The 21,641-nt window shown below is 35.7% G+C and overlaps 1 protein-coding gene across 1 annotated transcript in view; it reads left to right on the top strand.

Moving 5' to 3' along the window:
• The window catches only part of ANO3 (anoctamin 3), a 256,061-nt gene that overhangs the window by 70,205 nt on the left and 164,215 nt on the right, over window positions 1-21,641 (top strand). Inside the window, exons 2-4 of the mRNA XM_081799084.1 lie at window positions 1,376-1,570; window positions 2,600-2,671; window positions 19,683-19,801. Coding sequence (XP_081655210.1) covers window positions 1,376-1,570; window positions 2,600-2,671; window positions 19,683-19,801 — 386 coding nt within the window. The remainder of the gene's footprint in view (window positions 1-1,375; window positions 1,571-2,599; window positions 2,672-19,682; window positions 19,802-21,641) is intronic.

Raw genomic sequence — 21,641 nt, 5'->3', positions numbered from 1 at the left:
CCTCTTTCAAAAATTGCTTTGTTATTTCTTTTTCAGGATTCCCATTTGTCCCAATGGGCAGTACACATTGGTACCTCTGCTTGTCCTTACTTAAATCCATTTATTTGAAGAGCTATTTAGAAACTTTGAGTTGATTTATGAACTGACTATAAAATTGAGTAGCTAAAAAATTACTGACCTGAGCAATTTGGGTGGAATTTAGTTAAATTTGTTTATATTCTAAATATAATAATTACTGAAAATGTACCTTTTCTCTGTCTTTACCCTTTGCCCACACCTATTATGACCCAGATTCTACTCTGTCTCAAAATTGAAATTAAGATGAGTAACTGCAAGGCAAAAGCTTCCTTAATTGAATGTTCTGTGTACTAATGCATTTGCACTATCCCTTTCACTTTTCAATCACTCCCTTAGAAATTTACATTAATATACAGAGAATCAGCATGTGGGCAGGTGAATAGAGAGGCTGGTGGAAACAGATGTGCCTAGAGCTATGCTCTTTCTGTGTTTTAGTCTCTACTGGTATGGACTTTGCTAAATGTTCTTTACATTTCAATGTCTGTGAGTTTGGGGGTGAATAGATGGTGTTCAGGAGTTTCAAACTAATTTATAGATGCACCCTGATGTGGTGGTTTTAGCTTGAAATATAAACCCTTTACTGCTTATTTATCTGTGTGACATAAGTCATACTACTTTTACTCTCTAAGTCTCAGTTCCCCACAGCTAATAGAAATAACAATACCTGCTCTATAAGATTGTTGGAAAATCAAGTGTAGTATGTCTGTGTTTAAGGGAGAATAGAGTACAAAGGAGGGCTCCATTTAGTAAACAGTAATTTGAATGTTTATGTATTAAGTTTCATTTATTTTGCCACTTGGAAAACTAAATGGTTAGATTTATCCAAAGACAATCCAAATGATTGTCCTCATAACTTCCTAAATGAACTTAGCCACTTGTTTTTGTTTTTTTTGTTTTTTTTACAGAAGCTTTTAAAAATGATGAAAGCACAGGAAAAAAGTTGGCAGGATAAGTTAAATAGGAAAAAATGCAAAAGTTGTATTTTTATCACAAGAAGGTGTTCAATTTTATATCTTATCATGATGTGAATCTTGAATCTTTATATTAAACATTTTTCCTTTGGAAAAAAAATGATGGAAGGTCAACTCGAAGAAAAGCTGTTTATTCCTCTGGACTATTTGACAAAATTCTCACTTTTCCTTACAAAATATAAACAAAACTAACTCAATTAGTTCTAGTCCCTAGGTGGTGCTTTTCAAGAGTACTTTCCTGAAACAGCCATCACAAGAATTAAAATTATTTGTTGACTTTTGTTCATTATTTATTACTTCTAAAACTCACCATTTTGAATTTGCAGGTATGAATGTAAGCAAGAGCGAGATAACAAAGGAAACTTCATTGAAACCATCCCGGAGATCCCTGCCTTGCCTTGCCCAGAGCTATGCCTACTCAAAGAGCTTGAGCCAATCTACCTCACTCTTTCAGTCCACCGAGGGTGAGTCTCAGGCTCCCACTTCTGTAACATTAATCTCCGCGGACAAAACAGAGCCAGGTGAGCAGCTATTCCGTTTTTTTTTTTTTCCAACTTGCAAAGAGTAAGTGTTTTTGAACCATTCCTTCCTTCCTTCCTTCATCCATTTTACTAGTATTTATAGAGCTCATTAGCAGGAAGGCTGGCATAGAAAGGAGAGCAGTACACCAGTCAGACAGAAGGCCATTTGTTGGCGAGGTGTGTTTTCACTTCTTTCTTGCCTTGAAAGAACCCAATCTTATGGGAACCCAGACCCAGTATTTTCTGTTTGCAGGAGAAGACAGACTAGCTACCTGAATTTCTGGTGAGAACCTATAACCAGTAACTGAGGAGAGTATGTCAGCAACACTAAATTCAGTTTCTTAAAAAGAAAGACCAAAGACTTTAAGTAATATTCAGTAAGCAGTGAAGATTTGATTGCACAAAGATGTGGTTGGACAAGTGTTAGCAATCAAATGTTGGCAATGAAGCCTTAGACAACAGAAGGGCTGAAATAGGGGCAAGTGCCAGCTAGATGCAACACTTGCACTTGGTGGCTGCCCTGGGCACCTTTCTACACACATCTGCCCATCTGAGACACCATTATGCTTTTAGACAATTCCTTTTCACAAAAGCCAAGAGTCAAAATACAGCCTGGCCCCCTGTCATTCAGAGGATGAGGTGTGTTTCTCTTCTTCCATCCCTCTCTAAGTTGCTTTTTTGTCTTATGAGAATGTATTCCTTTAGGATTCCTTGGGGTTGTTTCTTCCTCTGGATAACTTGAAAATACCAACATTCTCTTTTCAATAATACTGTGAAGTCACTACCAATTATAAATAATAGCTTACATCCATGTCCAATAAGAAACGTGGCTAATTATTCAAGAGGATGAAGGTATTAAAATATAATAGAGATGTATCTTGCCCTTACTGAGTGAAATTTTAGATAACTAATTTCAACTCATTAACTTAAAAATTTTCTTTATGTTTGGCCATCAGTCACGATGGTCATTTTTCTAAATGTTAATGTTTTTATTTCCAAAAACTATGAACGTCTTTTTTTTTTCCCCAGTTAACGCTGAGGAGGATAAAAAAGACTCTCTGCTCAAATGTTCTTTTGCTGACCTCAGTGACTTTTGCTTGGGTAAGTTAATTTCTAGTATCTCCTTATTCCTTTACCCCCTCTCCAAAGGTAAGCTGTCTTCTTCAAATCTAGAATATTACTTTTTAAGAAAAAAATACATGTTTGGTCTTTAATATTTGATGGGTGAGTATAATATGCTCAGCTTAAATGATTAAGGTATTTCATGTACAGTTTGAAATTCAAGTAATATAAGAAGATTTGTAATGAACAACAATCTCATAACCAAAAGTTTTTAACACTTTCTGCTGTTAAGCTTTTGGAAATATCTTTCAGTTCCCTATGAGTAAGCACATTAATACTGCTATTTCTAGATTTATTAAATTTCAGCAGTATCTGTTATTACCCTGTGGTGTTAGATGAAGATTTAGCTTATTTGCATAACCCTTCAATTTTTCATAGTTATATTGCCATTTAAAATTTTAAGCCTCTCTGCCAATTAAATCTGTAGCTTTAAATAGCATATTTACACCTTTATATCACATTCTATCATATTTTAACAGTATCTCTTGATTCTCCACTTGGCAAATGTAGTACTACTATGAAAATAATGCTTTTGGAAGTTATAGGATCAGTTCCTCTTCTACAGTTCCAAGCTGTTATGATCTCTGTGCCACTCTTGAATAGTCCTGAGTCAAGGTCAAATTGATTCCTCTTTCCAACCCTCCATCAATTACTCAAAATTATGCCACACTAAACTTACTTCCATGTTTATACCACAAACTTTTGTTAGTTTTATTTTCCTAGATTACCTGTATTTTTTTTCCTTGGGAGGAAAAAATATCTCACCTTCTAAATATTCCCATATGTTCCAGATTCTAATTTTTATATCCTTTACCTCATTCTTCTTCTTTAAGAAATTCTTGGTGTTCACTGACTTTTCATTAGATTACTGGATTAATTCCAGTTTCTACTGTCCCACATATTCCTCTTTCTTAGTTTTCAACCTCATTTTTTTTTTTAGTATATCCTTAAGCACCTACCTCTGAAGACTCATGTGATATGCAAACTTGCTAAGTTATTGTATGTCTGAGATGACTTCGGTTCACTTTTACATTTCATTGTATCTGCTTGGTTATAAAGTCCTAGGTTAAAAATAATTTTCCTTGAAATCTGGAGACTGGATTCACTGTTATCTAGCATCCATTGTTACTGCTAAAATAGCCCAATTGCTGTCTGATTCTTATTCCTTTGTCAATGATTTTTTTTTCTTCTCTCTGTGCATTTTTATTATCTTTATTTTTTGTGTTACAAACTTATACAGCATTATGTTTAGGTGTATGTGCGTGCCTGTGTGTGCATTTTCTTTCATCTCATGGTTTTGATTTCGGCCTCAGTTCTGGAAGATTTCCTGTGCTTTTCTTCCAAATGACTTTTCATTTCTGTGTGTGTGTGTGTGTGTGTGTGTGTGTGTGTGGTGTGTGTGTTGGAGGGATGGTGAGATCATATATGTATATTTGATTTCCGAGAGTCTTTTTTGTTTTCAGAATGTAACTTTTTCAGAGCATCCTGTTGTATTTCATGAACATAACATCTCTAATCTCTCTAATTACACTTGTGAATGTCTTAAGTTTTCCCTTGCTTTTTAAGTTTTAGTCTATTGTTCCAGTGACCCATTTTCCTGCCTGCTTCAATTAGTCATTCTCTTTTAGGCTATAGAATTTCCAACAATTTCTGGTGATCTTTGGTCATCTGTTTACATTGAAGAATAAAACAACAGGAAGGCTGACTTAGAGTTCTGGGTGCATGGAGAAGTCTCAGGAAAGGAAAGATTTCACTACAGAGTGAATGGCTAAGGAGCCAGTTCTCAGGTGACCTACCCAATGTCAGATGGAAGACTATACTCCAGAGTGCTGATTCCCACATTACTGCTTTTGTACTTTGAATGTCTTTAGAGAAAAAGTTTGTGTTTGCATGTTTTATTGTCAGACCTTCAGTTTTCTTCTCTGACTCTCACTCCTGTCTTTGTCTATCTGCCATTTTTGAGTCCGGCCATCTCTAGGATGATTCACTGTCTTCCTGCCCTGCACAAAATCTAAGCTAAACTACTCTGTCAGTTAACACTCTTACATCAGAATTTTGCCTTCTAGAAAACTACCCTAGGTCTATACCTTTTGAAAGTTATTTATTATCATGTTAATGAAGTCTTCAGAGCCAGGAACAACAAATGTACTTGAAAGTTCATTCAGCCATCTTGAACTTTGTTTCTTTATTCTACCAAAAGTTGATGATACACAGCTCTTCAATGAGATACATAGGATGAAACCTGTAGAACACTTATTTTAGAGACTTCAGTATACAATTTTACATCTAAAAATCTATTGCAAAAAAAATAATATCAGAAATGAAAAATATTTTTCCTCACAGCTTTGTTGACTTAGGAATGTAAGAAAATTGAATATTCTAGTAATTGTACTATTGAACATTTTGTGGCATATTGCTGGGTGGGGAAAAATAGCTTAAATATAAATGTAGAGACCTCCCTTCATTTTAGTTAAAAATGTATTGGAAAAGCAGTAGAAAGAAATATACCAATATGTTAGCTAAGAGTGTGTATCTTCATGTGGTATGATTATTTGTGGTTTCTTCTTGTTGTCTGTATTTTCTTTTTTTCTCTCTAAACAACATATACAAATATTATATAATAAGAATATGTAAAGAAAAACTTTACATCAGAATTTTTTGTAAGTAGGGAAAATTGCTCATATTTCAGTCCAAATAGCACACAATTCTATGGAGAGTTTTCAAAACTGAAACTTGAAACTGGTTGATAATCACCCAGTATTTGGAATAACAATAATATTGAAAGATTCTATCCTGACCCTCGGTTAGTAGTCAGTATAATTTTTATTTATTTTCCTATAAGCAGAGATAAGTTTATTTAACCTTCCCTTTTGCCTTTTGCTATTATCACGCAAGGTTTACTTCATTTGAGCGAGATTTGCATTCAGATCTGTAGCTTGCCAGACTTGTGCACGAGCAATGCCTTTGAACTGGGGCTTTTCTTTTTCATAAACTGAGTAGAAAAAAAATAAAGCCAGAATTTATCAAAAGTAATATTAATCTATTACAACACTTATTTTACAACCTCAGAGGAATTTATTTATAACCTTCAGAGGGTTAGCCCTGAGTTTTCATCAGTGAACATATTGGTGGCCTGGCCCTATCGCCTACATCAGTGATTCTCAACTCTGGCTACATATTCGTCACCCGGGAGCTTTTAAATCTCTCTGAGTCCCAGCTCCCGAGAATCAATTTTACTTGGTCTGAGGAAGAAATCAGGATGCATACTTTTAACTGTACCCCAGGTAAATATTAAATGTAACTAGAATTAAGAATTGCTAACCTAGGGGTGCCTGGGTGCCTCAGTTGCTTAAGCATCTGCCTTCAGCTCAGGTCATGATCCCAGGGCGCTGGGATTGAACCCCACATCGGGCTCCCTGCTCAGCAGGGAGCCTGTTTCTCCCTCTGCCTGCAGCTCCTCCTGCTTGTGCTCTCTCTCTCTCTCTTTCTGAAAAATAAATAAATAAAATCTTAGGGGGAAAAAAGAATTTCTAGCCTAAAACATGTATCTTGATTTCTCTCTGAAGACATTGTTAAGGTACTTTTTCATAATTTCAATGAGCTGTGTTATTTATCATAGCACTCTGAATTACTGCATATTAGTCATGTTTCTTATAATACTTCGTGTGTGTGACAGAAAGACAGTGCTGGCTTATTAAGTTTCCTAATTAAAGGAAGACAGCCACCAGCAGGTTCATTTCATATACAACATCAATATCAAAGAGAACATTTCATCAGAACAAATACACTCAATCAGAGTACAAAGGTCTTTCCCAAAGTAATTAATTCTGAAAGAGGTTACTGTTGTTATTTTCTGATAAGACAAAACAAGAACAAAAACCTTGTCCACAATCTCCATACAGGTGATATAGTTTGCAAAGCACCTTTCACTAATAATTCTCCCAAATTAATACTAGTTAATAGCCTAACAATAACTCTAGTCATGCAAGCGTTTCCATTCAATTCTATGCATCTTATTTTTGATAGTAAAATAATCATGATAGTGCCATCACAAATCTTAACATTTTTTCTAAATGCTTTATGTAATTGGATGTCCTAACTCCATGAATGTTTCTCTCCTCATCATTCTAGTGTGTCCCAGTCATCTGACGCACTTGACCTGTGTTCCTATCTCTCCGGACATTGAACGTCATAGTCAATATTTTAGGACATTCCGGCATTCCAGTCTACCATTCATTCAATTTAGGGAACCGTCACAGCTTCTGAAGGGGTAAACATGCACACATGAGGTATTTGCCTTTACAGTGAAGGTGAGAATGCAGCTCTGGCTCACTGTAGATCACCAAATGTTCCAGGAATCCATCCTGGTGTAACACCTGGCTGGAAAGTACTCCTTTAGAATCAGCCGCATATCTAAAATGTATATGATTTTATCGTCTTTGAGAAGATATCAAGCAAAACGATGTCAAATATACCAAGAGTGTAATTAAATAAAGCACGAGTGTTTTAGCAATACATGCTCTCTTTTAAATTCAGTGAAGTTACATTTTCTAATTTGGCTTTTAGAGTGCAGACTGCCAGCTTCTAGCATTGGATTGGTTAACACATGAGTGTTTCCAAGTACCAACAGGCTCTAATACAATTTTTGGAACCTGACAGGTACATCTAATTAATGGCTTTTTTTGTTTTTTCAAGAGAAAGAGTGCACACGCATGAGTGTTGGGGGAGGGGCAGCGGGAGAGGGCGGGAGAGAATCTTAAGCACACTCCACACTTAGTACGGAGCCCAATGTGGGGCTTGGTCTCACGACCCTGAAATCATGACCTGATCCAAAATCATGCATCAGATGCTCAACCAACTGGGCCACCCAGGATCCCTCCTGCCTTTTTTTTTTTTTTTTTTTTTACAGTGTACTACTTTGAACTGCCCCATAGGAACATCAATGCTGTGGCAGAGTTAACTGCCTGTAGTCAGTGTTTCATTGAGGATGAGTATACCTCATCAAAATGATAGCTATGGAGGAAGGAACATTCATGATTCTGTTGATTCAGAGCTGGACATTTCCACTAAGATTGCCTAACAGGATTTGTAGTATATTATGGATGAAATGCTGTTTTCCCAGCCAGACATTGGTCAAATTATCATTCTTGTATCTACTAGCTGTGTGACTGTGGCATATTATTAACCACTCTGAACCTCAGTAATCTCATTTATTAATTGGAATTAATGATCCATACTTTGCAAGACTATTGAATTAAATGAAAAGGCATAACTCCATCACACTCCTAGCACATCATAGAGATTCAACAAATATTTGCTCATTGCTTTATTCACTCACTCATTAAGCTTATCTTTTACCCCAAATTTTGTTAGGCTCAGAGACATCTTCACTAACCAGCTGTTTCTATTATCACCAAAATGTGATTTTTATGGCAGAGTGGAATAACAATAATTTACCAAACACTTACTACACAACTCTCTGCCTGCCTTACCTCACTTAATTCTCATAACAATTCTTTGGGTTAGGTACTATTATTAGCCTCTTTTTATACCTGAGGAACCTGGTATAGCCAAGAGATAAAATAATTTGCCAAATACCATATATCTCTCCAAGGGAGAATTGAGATTCTAACCCAGGAAGCCTTAATCCTTGATCTTCTCCCTTAATCATCACAGCAGAAATATAGTCCATGGAGGTGAAAGGTGATTAGTGATGTCCATAGAATACTGACTCTGCAATGCTAGTAAGTATGAGGCTGCAAGCAGCGAAAGATGGGTGTAACATTGCATGGTAAAATATATTTGGGAGATGATTGATTGAAGAAGGCTAATCAGGTTGGGAGATTTAGAATTTCGTTGTTTGGTTTTCTTCCTTCATTCTTTATATTGCTATCTGTGAGCCTTTAATTCTTTTCTTTTTTTTTAAGATTTATTTATTTATTTTAGAGAGAGAGTGTGAGGGGGAGGAGTGGAGGGAGAGGGAGAAATCCTCAACAAGACTGCCCGCTGAGTGGGGAGCCCGACACGGGCCTGGTTCCCACAACCTTGAGATCATGACCTGAGCCGAAATCAAGAGTCAGACACTCAACTGACTGAGCTACCAGGTGCCCCTAATTCTACTTTTCATAGAACAGCTCACAGAGCCAGAGCACCATTCTACCTTGTGCCCTCAGCCACACAGACAGACAGACACAGTCACACACAGACACACACACACACACTCACACACAGTTATTCTGGAAAGTGCCCATCCATGTAACAATGAATTTGAAATCCTGATGTGACGATACTCTTGTCTCTCGGTCCTGAAAGCCCTGCTATTATCACTCACCCTCTCTCTTGCTAGTATTCTGTAAAATGACAGGGACAGAAAAATCCATATTAACAAGTAACTGATGGTTGAGTCTGCCCACGTTCATGCTGCAGTAAAATCAGGTAACTTTGAAGTGAAATAATCAGGGCTTATTAAAACCAACATAATTTGAGTCCAACCAACTAAAATATACATCTATCTAATCTTGTGAAATCAACATTTCCTTAATGCTATGAAGCGAGTCCCTTAAGAAGTGATTTATATTAGAGTGGTAAGATAATTTGTTTTCTGTGAGCTTAATAGTTCAGCTTGCTGGAGTATTCATTTTATTTCTTAAAATAGTTATGGTTAAATGAGTACATGGTGATTTTGCTTTCATTCTGTAATATTCAATAATCTCCAATAATTTCTGATACTTTTTTCAAATAACGTTTCATGTTAAGGTGACATAAAAAAGAACTTCATAGTAATGTTACCAACCTATTTCAGGCATAAGGGAATTATACTGAAAGAACAGATTGTTTTCCAGTTGTGACAGCCTTACAGTCACTGTACATCTTTTCAACTGTAAGTCGTCTTGGCTCAATTTTCCGGCTGTATTCAGGATCTGACACTGCTCAGCCGTTGCTGGTGCAAGTGCTGTATCACTCCTGGTCCAGTGTGCCGATCTCTGGGGAGATCAGCATCATGACTTCCTAATTGTCTCTGCTCCGATGCTTGCCTCCTTATGGTCTGTTTTCCATACGGCAGTTACAGGAAGCTTTCATAAAAGGAAAATTAAATATCATCATTTCTCTACTCCAACCCCTCCCGGTTTCCCACTACATGTAAAATTGTAAACTCCCTACTGGAGCCCTCAGAGGCCTTACGAGATCTGGGCCTGCTCCCGCTCCAGAGCATTTGCTAATTCTTCCTTTGACTCACAGAGCTGTAGCCACTCCAGCCCTCTTTTGCTCTTTGTTCATAACAAGTTTGCTCTTATCCCAAGGCCCAGCACTGAGAGAAACCAGATTCATACAAGCTTCACTTTGTGTCTCCTAATCTTGACTTAAGAGGTATTACTGGAAATTATAAGATTTATTTTTTCCCTTTCCATTTCCAGAGGAGAGACTTGCTTGGTCTTGTTGGTGCTTACAGGCCAGAATCAAGAGCAGTACCCATCACATAGTAGGTGCTCAAAGAGTATTTTTAGGATCACTGAAAGGATAGATGAATGGATGAATGGATATTGACACACATCTTTGGGGAATCTGCTCTCCATTACTCCTTTGCTTTCCATGATGTCAATCATCACTGTGATTTTTCCCACCTGTTAAGAATCAGTGCTCTGTTATTTTTCTCACTGAAGATCCAATCCAATTATGTTCCTCTTTTTCATGTAAGTTGTACTGACAAACATTTTATAGAGCATTTATTTATTTATTTATTTATTTTTTAAGATTTTATTTATTTATTTGAGAGAGAGAGACTGAGAGAGAGAGCACATGAGAGGGGGGAGGGTTGGGAGGGTCAGAGGGAGAAGCAGACTCCCTGCCGAGCAGGGAGCCCAATGCGGGACTCGATCCAGGGACTCCAGGATCATGACCTGAGCCGAAGGCAGTCGCTTAACCAACTGAGCCACCCAGGCGCCCCATTTTATAGAGCATTTAAAGACCTAATAGCTATGGCTCTTCTTAAGAAGTAGGAGAATGCCTTTCTAACATTATTCCTATGGGAAGCCCTCCAGAATACCCATTTAGATGCTTCCTACCTTCTATTATTATAGCACTTTGGTTATAATACTATCATACTCAGTTCACTAGATGATAATAATTGCTATTTATATCTATCTTTTTCATATTACCTAGTACATACTCTCTACTCAATGATGGATGGATAATTGACAATTGGGTCAATGTATGGAATGACGGATGTGGAGAGAATAAACACTGGCACAATGACACAGTGGAAAGCATTGATCTTCAAGATTTGCTTAGTTGTGGGGTTGACTGAATACAGCTCTGTCAGTACCCTCACTGTGACTGGCTAGTGTCAGGACTTTAGAACAATGCTAGGGTTGGGAGAAGTAGGCAGTAAAGGAACTGCAAAGAATTATTAAGTCTGGATCTTCATTATTATCATGTTCTAACCACTGAATAAACCATATATGGACCATTAGGTTTATTCTTCATAGGAAACTTCAGTGGAATATTAATTTTTAAAATCATGGAATTTATTAGCAGTCAGATCAGGTACTAACTCTATCACTCAGTAGAAAGGTACACCATCTGTGCCTCAGGTTCCTGATTTATGAAATGGAGATATCAATATTATGGTTTGATTTTTTTCTTATAATGTAAATAAGGATTGTTTGAATTAAGAGTTTTTGTGAGAAGCAAATAAGACAATGTATGTTGGAAATATTATATTCATATTAATTAATGTTAATTAATATGAAAAAATTAATTTGGGTTTGCTGAAATTATCATTAGTTCTATTTTCACTATATCAGGCTCCCTGCTTCAACATATTAAGTGATTTTTTTTTTAGCTTTGAGAGTCTTATTTTTTTTCTTTACATATAATAACATTATTGAGATATAATTCACCTACCATACGATTCACCCATTTTAAATGTACAGCTCAGTGATTTTTAGTATATATAAATTATAAAGAATAAAAATAACCTTAGGCCATTACTATTATTATTTTAATCTTCAGCCCCAACTACTGGGGCAATCCCGGAACACACTATCTATCATTAGTGATGTATGGGAATGTTGTACCGTTGGAAGTCAGTAGAGGCCAGCTAATAAGATCACTCACACACTGCCTAACAGTTACCTCATCCATTTCTACTTATATTACAATGTAGCAAAGTAATGAAATAGCATTAAAATAAAGAAGAATTGAGCTGAAATAATTTGTGTATTAAAATTCCACTCTGAGAGATGCTCTAAGATTTATGCTACAATCATAGGAGCCAGCTATCTTGATTGGTCCCCTTGAGTTTTGAGCTGATGTTGGTTTGCAAACAAAATTTGCAAAAGTTAATGGATTCCCACTTGACTCAACAAAAGTTTTCATCATAAATTATATTACTGATGATTGGAAAAGGGATTTGTAAATTAAATTTTTAAATTGTTCATTGGCATACTCATGTTAATTACATTGTTTCCGTCCACCTAGGCTTTGAAGTAGAAAATAGGACCTTTTTGTAAGCCCAAATTACATAATTGGTTTTGTAGATTCCTAATTACTAGAGTTGTGAATTTAAAGAAAGATTAAAGAAAAAGAATGTGTATTTCTTCAATGCCTTATATGTACAAATCACATAGATTATTTCATTTAATCCTTGAAACAGGATTTTATTATTCCAGATTTTCAGATTGAGAAACCATAACTAACCTCTGCCTTTAAGCTAATAAATGACATAACCAGGATTAATTGGTGTTTGCTGAAATCATCATCTTTTCACTACATTGGCTCCCTGCTTCAACATATTAAATGATGTTTTTAAGCTTTGAGAATCATGTTTTTTTAAAATATAGCTATAGCAGCTTTATCGAGATATAATTCATATACCATACAATTCACCCATTTTAAGTGTACAATTTAAGTGGTTTTTTTATATTTGTAGAGGTGTACATCCATCACCATAATCAATTTTAGAATATTTTCATCCCCTCAAAAGGAGACACCATACCTATTAGCAGTCATCTGTTCTTCTTACCCCAGCCCACCAAGCTTCAGGTAACCACTCATTTACTTTCTGTCTCTATAGATTATTCTGGACAATTCATACAAATGGAATTACATAATATTTGGTCTTTTGTGACTAGCATTTTTCACTTAGCATAATGTTTCCAGGGTGCATTCATGTTTTAGCATTGATCAAATACTATTCCATTGTATGGATAAGCCATATTTTATTTATCCATTCATCAGTTGATGGACATTTGGACTGTTTTTACTTTTTGGCTATTACAAATAATGCTGCTATGAGCATTGGTGTACAAGTTTTTTGTGTATTGACATTTTCATTTCTCTTGAGTATATACCTAGGAGTAGCATGGAGAATCATATGGTAGCTATGTTAAAACTTTTGAAAAACTGCCAGATTGGTTTCCACAGCAACTGCACCAGTTTTCATTCCCATCCAAGTGTTTGAGGGCTCAATGTCTCCACATGCTCACCAACAGTAGTCATTGTCCATCTTTTTTATTACAGTTATCCCAGTGACTGTGAAGTGGTCTCATTGTGGGTTTGATTTACATGACCCTGATAAATAATGATTTTGAGCATCTTTTCATGTAAACACATGAAAAGCCAACAGCAGTTGGCTACTGTTTATCTTTTTTGGAGAAATGTCTATTCAGATCTTTTACCCATTTTTAAACTGGGTTGTTTGCCTTTTTATTATTGAGTTGTAAGTGTTGTATGTACATATAGATATATAGATATATAGATGCTCTTTCTGTTTCTTACATGGATGCAAGCACAAATATATGCATGTAAAACATGTTTATTTGTATAGATATACGTGTATACATATGCCCATGTGTATACATACATACATTTGATATATCTATGCTATAACTTAATGTCAAGTGCTGATACATATATTGCGTGCATGTTTTGTGTGAATGTGTATGTGTTATTCTATGTCAGGTGCTAATAAAAGTAATAAAGCCTTATAAGGAGACAGAGAACTCTGGTAGATTCTATTTTAGAAATGGTGGTGAAGGAAAGATTCTCTGATGCAGTGACATGAGAAGAACCCTGGCTGCAATGGGGATTGAGCATTCCTGGCAGAGAAAGGAACAAGTAAGTGCAAAGGCTCTGTGGTGAGAGCATACTTAACATAAAGGAACCCAGTTCAGCTGGATTGGAAGGAGTGAGGGTAAGGTTAGAGGAGAGGGATGAGAAGTGGTAGTAAGGGGCCGGATTATGCTTACCCAGTGTGCTACGCTGTAGATATGACTTTTACGTGGAGCTACAAAAATATTGGAAGGTTTTAAGTAGAAGTTTCATGTAATTTAAGTTTCAAAAGGGCCACTCTGCCTGTTGATGTGGTAGGGGTAAAAGATAGAAACAACAAGATTGGCTAGGAGACTTACAGATTTCTGCCAAGAGGTAGTGGTGGCTTGGATTAAGAAACTATAGCTTTGATAAATGATCAGCTTCTAGATGTAATTTGAAGGTAGTTCAGACAGGAGTGATGGGCATTTAAATCCTTGTAGTCATTCAACAAACCTTTACTGAATGACAAAGACAGGTTAGACCTTTTTCTGGATGGTAGGGACAAAGCAGTGAACAAAAAAGACAACAAAAATGAACAAAGCAGAAAACTGGGCCCACAAATACCTTAGTAAGGGAAATAGACAATAAATGAAGATAAATAAAAATAACATCTTGCATGTTAGAAACTGGTATGTGCTAAAGAGTAAAGCAAAGTAGAAAAATGGTATTTTATGCTCAGTCAACAGAATTTAATTAAGGATCAGATATAAGGTAAAAGAGAAAATGAGGATTTGGGATGTTGGCCTCTGTAGCTAGAGGAATGGAGTTGCTATTTATTAAAGTGGTAATTGTTTCTGTATTTTATTATCCATGGGCTTGGGGAAACATTCTTGTGAACATAGTTTTTTTTTTTTTCTTTTAAATGACTTTAGGATCCCTCTCCAGTTGTGCCTTAACACATATTGACACACTTTGTTCCAAAAATTTTACTAATTTATATTGGTACGGAAAGCAAATGACTATTATCAGTTTCCCTAGTGTCTTGTCAGCAATGGATATTTTTATTTAAAATGAAAGATGCAAAAGAATATTTATGTACTAGCATAAAATAGGACCTTTTTTATTTTAAATTCTTGGTCATGACGAATATTAAACCACATAAAAATAAGTAAGTTTTTACTAAATTTATCTCACCCTTATTTCTTGTTTGTTAACAATTTTTATCTTTTATCTATTGGGATACTAATATTTATCTCCATAACCGTCAACTTAAGGAGGATAGAAAGCTATGTTTATAATTGGAGACTCCACCCTTTTTCATTCAACAAATATGTTACAATTTTTATGTAACCCACTTATTTTTTTTTACCTTGTGTATATTTTATGGTTTCAAAGTTTCCTAAATCATCATCTTTCCAACGCTGCAAGAGGCAGTATTACATAGCGGCTAGGAATGTAAGGTTTAGGGCCAGATTTCCTGGGCTCTCCTGCCACACACCAAATGTGAGGCCCTAGGTAACTGCCTACATTTCCTCACTGGTAATGAAGGCTAGTAACAATACTTTTAAAGGATTTAATCAAATGTTATGTGAAAATAATATGGCAGCCTTCCCAGTGCTCAGACTAAAAACTTTGGAGTTATTGTTGACTTCTCTCTTTTAAATGCCATATCCAATAGAATTTTGTTAGTTTTCCTTTAAAAAAAAAATACATCCTCGGTTTGACCATTTCTTAGTCGTGATACCACCCTGACCCGAAGCACATCCTCTCTACCTGATTATTGCAATAACTCCTACCTGGTTTCTTTGCCTCTGACCTTGGCCCCTTCAGCCTATTCTCATGTCAGCAGCTATAGAGTGATTTTGTTAAAATCTGCTCAAATTCATTCTGCTCAAATTCATCCAGTTGCACTCTTCAACTCAGAATGAAAACCAAAATCATTCTGAAGGGCCCAAGCCCTCCCTGATATGCTCCTACTTCCTCCATTACCACTTTAACATGATACCCTGCCACCTTCATTCTTGTTCATTCCTCACCAGTCACACTAATCTGGTTGTTTGTGAACAAAGAAAGGCATGCTCCCACCTCAGGGCCTCTGCACTTGCTGTACCCTTTGCCTGTGATGCTCTTCCTACAGAGGTTCACTTACCATTTTGGCATCTTTGCTCCAGGTTAACTCAGGGAGGCCATCCTTAACCACCTTATTTAAAATTGCAAATTGCTGCCCTCCCCTTTATCTCCCTGGCCTCTTTTTTTTTTAATTGATCATATCATCATTTAATAGATAGGAGTTATATTAGTTCTTTTCTTAACTTTATCACTGTCAACTTCATGAGGGTAAAGATTTTTGTTCATTTTGATTCCTACTCCCTTCAAAGTAGAATATCTCTGGTACACTGTAGATCTAGCTCAATATATTGATTTAATGAATGAAGTACACCTGATACATATAACAGTTAAATAATTATTAGCAATCCACATGAAAAAAGAAAACAAAACAAAACATTAGTTATAGGAATATTGTATATAAAGTTAGTGTGAGAAAAAAAAAATCCAGTATTTAACAAAAGAATACAAACTAAGTTAAGACATTTTTATGCTCAGGAAAAGTATATGTTAAGTCAGTAAGAGTAGAGATTTCTTGTTTCTGACCTGGGAACACTGTAGGAACCTTGCAAAAGACAAGACAGGAGAGTTAAATTTACATTACAATGACAGGAATTTGCAATCTTGCTAATAGTAAAAGGAAAAAAGAAAGCTATTACTATATACAGAAGAATCCTGTATAATTTCAAGAAAAACAAGAAGAAAGGCAAACATACTTATATTCCTAACAATAAAAGGAAATTTTAAAAATTATGTCGCTTATGATCCAGATTTTCCAAACTAACAAGTCCATCTTTTTTTTTTTCTTTTTAAATTAACTCATCTACTAATGACCAAGTTGTGCTAGACTCTGTAGTAAATTAAACACACATGAAAAAGAGATTGAACATGGTCCTGGGATAATTTTGTCTAAATTCAGAAAAATAAAAAGAATCACAAAAAGAAAGGAAGGCAAGAAAGAAGAGAAGGAGAAAGAAAAGGAGGGGAAAACCAAATGTGATGGAATTCAGGAGAGAAAAGGATCCATTGTATTTGGAGCTTTGGGGCAGGAAGGAGCTGAGGATCTGAAAAGCTTTCATGAAGTTAGTAGTATTTGGCAAGTCTTTCAAAACTGAGCTTTCTTCCAGCAAGATGATGATGTAAGGATGTTCCTGTTCCAGGAATATTTGTGTTACAGGAATTAAAGAGAAAGAAGAGAAACTAAATAAATTAAAATTAAGCTAAACAAAATATAAAAGTCTCTGCCTAGCAAATGTAATCGTGAATGGGATAAGTTTTAAATGAGTAGAAAATTTCTATAAATTGTATTTCTTGTATTTTGTAGTAAATGAGATCTATTAACATAAATTGCATTTTATCTTTTGTAAACATTAAGTTAGTAATCACACAGTTATTAGAGCCTAGAGGAGGACCCTTTGAGACCTTCTTCAAAAACCTCTATTACAGATGAGAAGACAGATTGCCAGGGAAAGCTTTGATGTAGGAATGTAGGACGGGGCAGATTTAGGCTGAGGAATCACAGTACTGTGACCTGCAGGTGGGTGTATGCTCCCAGCAAATGCTGCCCGTTTACCTACTGCTATTTAATCACAAAGGTCTCTTCCAAGCTCTCCAATATCAAAAGAAAGAAAAGGATGGGGAGAGAGAGAGGGAGGGAAAGATAGGGAGACAAGGGGAAAGGTAAGGAAAGAGAGGAGAGATAAAAGGAAAAAAAAGAGAAACTTCTGTGCCTTACAAACCAGCAAGCTGGACATGATGGGGTTTTGGTAACTGATCCAACAAATTAACTCCAAAATTTCAGTTTCTTTCTCATTCATCTGACACCCCACTCAATACAGGTCCAGGTTTTGCATTTTTTTCCTTCTGTCTAGACCATTTTTCCTCCAGTTACCTGTGTGACTTACTGCTTTACCTTCCTGCATCTTTGCTCAAATGTTACTACAATTCTCTGTACTAAAATAACATCTTCCTCCCCACCTGTGACACCTCTATCCTTCCTTTCTGCTGTCTATTTTCCAGTGCACTCACCACAAAACCTACTTGCTATTTCCTTAATTTGTGTTGTTTATTGTTTTTTTTTCCTTGGACTTGAATGTTCCATGACGGCAGCATTCTGTTTGCTGCTACATTTCTAACTCTTAAAACAATGTCTGGAATATCATAGGTGTTTAATAAATAATTGTTAAATGAATAAAATGTAATCTTCATAAATCGAGGGAAAACATTATAGTATATTCACAAACATCAGTTTTGGAGTCAGATCTGAATGTGTTTGAGTTCTAGATGCACTCCTTACTGAATTAGTGACTTTGGCATGGTACTTAATCTCCATCTGCATTAATTTATTTACTATTAAATGTAGGTAAAAAGCATACCCACATTTGTACAGATGTTATGGGGATTAAAGGAAATAATACCTGTAAAGTGTCTGGCTCTTAGAATGTACTCAACAACTGTTAACATCAATCAATGTTAGCTATTTTTAATAGATCTGGTTTTTATCCTAAGTGCTTAGAGCATTTTAACATAATTGGAAATTAATAACATACTAAGACATAATATTACCTGTCCAGTCTTAATTCATACCACTGCTAAGATTCTGATACTCTAGCTGTACATGGCATAATATATATTATAGCAGATTTTAAGCATTACTACCAAAAGAAATTACTGCATATATTATAAACAATTTGTTATTCTGTTATAATACTAAGTCAAATGATTGAAATATTTAAAGCATTGTATATGGTTGTCTATGTCAAAATTTATGTTTGATAGGTGTTAACAGATGGAATAAAATAACTCTCCAAAACATTTTCATTTATCTGGAAAAGCTAAATATATACGATTCTGTCTGTGTTTGAATTCGAAGAGGTATTTCTATCATATGGAATACATATTGTATGAAGCACGTCAGCAATTCCTGGTTGTACTTACAGCCCCCATAGAGGCTTCTTGTTTTATACTCTTTTGCATTGATTACAGCTTATTGTTCAGATATATTCTTACAAGGTCCTACCCTTTTTATAATTCTAATAGTAATTAATTTTCAGTATTCTCTCCTTGTTTGCAGTTGTAGTTTCATTTCAATCCCTGATATTTTTTAAAGTTTTTTTCTTGTAATGTTTGTGAGAATTGCTTCTATGATTTCTCAGACTTCTGTCACTCTTCAGTCAAATTCACATTTAGAAAACCTTCCAACTTTTAAGAAAACAGATTCTCAAAATTAATAGTTTTTAATTAGGCAAATAAATGCTTGGGAATCTATTGAGTTCTTAGAAATACCTTTATCTGGGGCACCTGGGTGGCTCAGTCAGTTGGTGTCTGCCTTTGGCTCAGATCATGATCTCAGGGTCCTAGGATCGAGCTCCATGTTGGGCTCCCTGCTTGGCAGGGAGCCTACTTCTCCAACTCCTTCTGCCACTCCCCCTGTTTGTGCTCTCTCATTCGCTTTCTCCTTCTCTCTCTCAAATAAATAAATAAATAAATAAATAAATAAATAAATAAAATCTTAAAAAATATCTTTATCTTAACGTTCAAAAGAGATGATGAGTTTGCATAATTCTAATTTTATTTTCAAAAAGTTTAAGTCCATTAAATAGCAGAGATGCATTTAATTCTTAATGAAAGTTACTGTAGTGTCAGTATTAATCTACTAACAGGGAAGCTTTCGTGTTATCCCCCCTTTTTTTTTTCTTTTTTTCCTTACTTTTTGGATGGATGGGTCATAAGAATGTTATACTTGGTTAAACCTTGGAAAAGCATGAATAAAAGAGAGATTAGTACATTTAAAGAGAGAGAAAAGGAAGAAGGATAAAAGTGGATATAATTTTCTCTTTCTCTTTTCTAGCTCTAGGGAAAGATAAGGATTACATGGATGACTCAGAACATGCTAATTATGACCGATCTCGGCTAATCAAAGACTCTGTTCCCAAAGATAATTCTGAATCCAAGGCAAAATTGTCTAAGGTAATACAAAGTAAACTATCAATAAGTCACTTGAAAGCAGTATTTCTAAAACCTTTCAATTCTTTTCGATATTAATGTATATTTGCTGGAGAGGAGAAGAGGACATGCAGGTTAATATGTATCGTTAAGAACTTAAAGATGAAAAGTTGTATGTAGACATCATATTCATTTATGTTATCAAACATTTTTTAAAACAATCTGAAATGTAAAATTAACCTTTAGAGGGCTATTACCTCATTTTTTCATACTTTTTGAAAGGCAGCATGATTTCATGAGAGCGTGGAATGGACCAAGATTTGAATTCTAGTTCCACTCCTTACTATTTGTGATCATTTGAGCAGGTTAATTAAACTCTCTGAGCATTTTTTTTCTCATCTGTAAAGTTGTATTATGCTATCTGCTTGACAAAATTCTTTGGTGAGTGCCTGAGATAACCGTATGAAAATATTTAGAGCATAGTAAACGCTGACTGTATGGCAGGTTTTTATAACAACCTGGAAGCTGAGCATACCTCATTGAAACTCTAGTTCATCAGCAGATGAGTAACTAAGCTAGAGTTCAGTTTAAAAAAACCCTGGCTGCAGCAATCCCACCATCCCTCAAACAAAATGATTTTGTGGACTCTTCAAAGCATCTGAGTTTAGTCCTTTAATACCAAATACCTTCCCTTTTTGATATGTTCCGAGACAAATTCTGGCTCAGTCCAAACCCACTTTTTTCCCCCCATTATTTCCTATTGATTAAAGTGGGAGTACTTTTGTAAAAGAAATTTGCAGTTTAACCCAGGGAATGACTTAGCTTTCATGTCACTGCATGGCAAATAGTCCCATCCTTGAATATATATTTCTCTAATGTTTGACTTGGTTTGGCTTGGATTAGTTTTGCAAATCCCTTCATTAGTCACCACTAAAACATCAGAGAAGAACTATGGCAGAATTTAAATATTACTCTCATAAATTAGACCAATGTTAATAAAAAGATGTAGGAATAAATGCTTGTGTAAAATTTCTTCATTCTTCTTTTGTTTTGTTTTGTTAAATGGGGTCAGTATTTTGTAACAATAATTCTTAGATTATTTTTAAAATCAGGGGTTCATCTATCCTCTGTTTACTTCATCTGCCTTCCTGTGTCTGTCTGATCAACATGGTGTTTAGAATGTTTCTACTATCTGTAAACCATTGTTCCAAGTCACCTGAGTGAAGGAAGAGTCATCAGAAATATTGAGGAAAAAAACAGATGTTGTTCCTCAAGATCCCATAGCACCCAATAAGAAGACAACACAGTATGCTTTAAATAATTAGAAAATGAACTAAGATTAAATCAAGTCTGTCTCACCTGCTTCTCTAGAAGCAGCCACCAATGATACCTGCCATGTCATTTCTGTTCAACAGTAGCCATTTCTCAGTCTCACTTTGACTAGACTTGAATTGTAGAATATGAAAGTTAAGAAGAACTTGTTAAAGGACACCTGGGTGGCATAGTCAGTTAAGCAGCCAACTCTTGACTTCAGCTCAGGTCATGATCTCAGGGTTGTGGGATCAAGCCCCAGGTTGAGCTTTGCACTAAGCGGGGAGCCTGCGTGAGATTTTCTCTCTGCCTCTGCCCCTCCCCCCTGCTCTCTCTCTCTCTGCCTCTCAAATAAATCTTAAAAAAAAGAATAGTTAAACCTGCATGCCTCCCACCCCCCACCACTCCAGCAACCCTCAGTTTGTTTCCTGAGATTAAGAATTCCTCATATCAGTGAGGTCATATGATACATGTCTTTCTCTGATTGACTTATTTTGGTGGGGGGTGGGAGGGATGGGGTGGCTGGGTGATAGACACTGGGGAGGGTATGTGC

Source organism: Leptonychotes weddellii, chromosome 11, assembly GCF_054177405.1.
Source record: "Leptonychotes weddellii isolate Sample4059 chromosome 11, ASM5417740v2, whole genome shotgun sequence".
In the NCBI taxonomy this organism is placed as follows: domain Eukaryota; kingdom Metazoa; phylum Chordata; class Mammalia; order Carnivora; family Phocidae; genus Leptonychotes; species Leptonychotes weddellii.
This window is presented reverse-complemented; position numbering and strand designations above follow the sequence as displayed.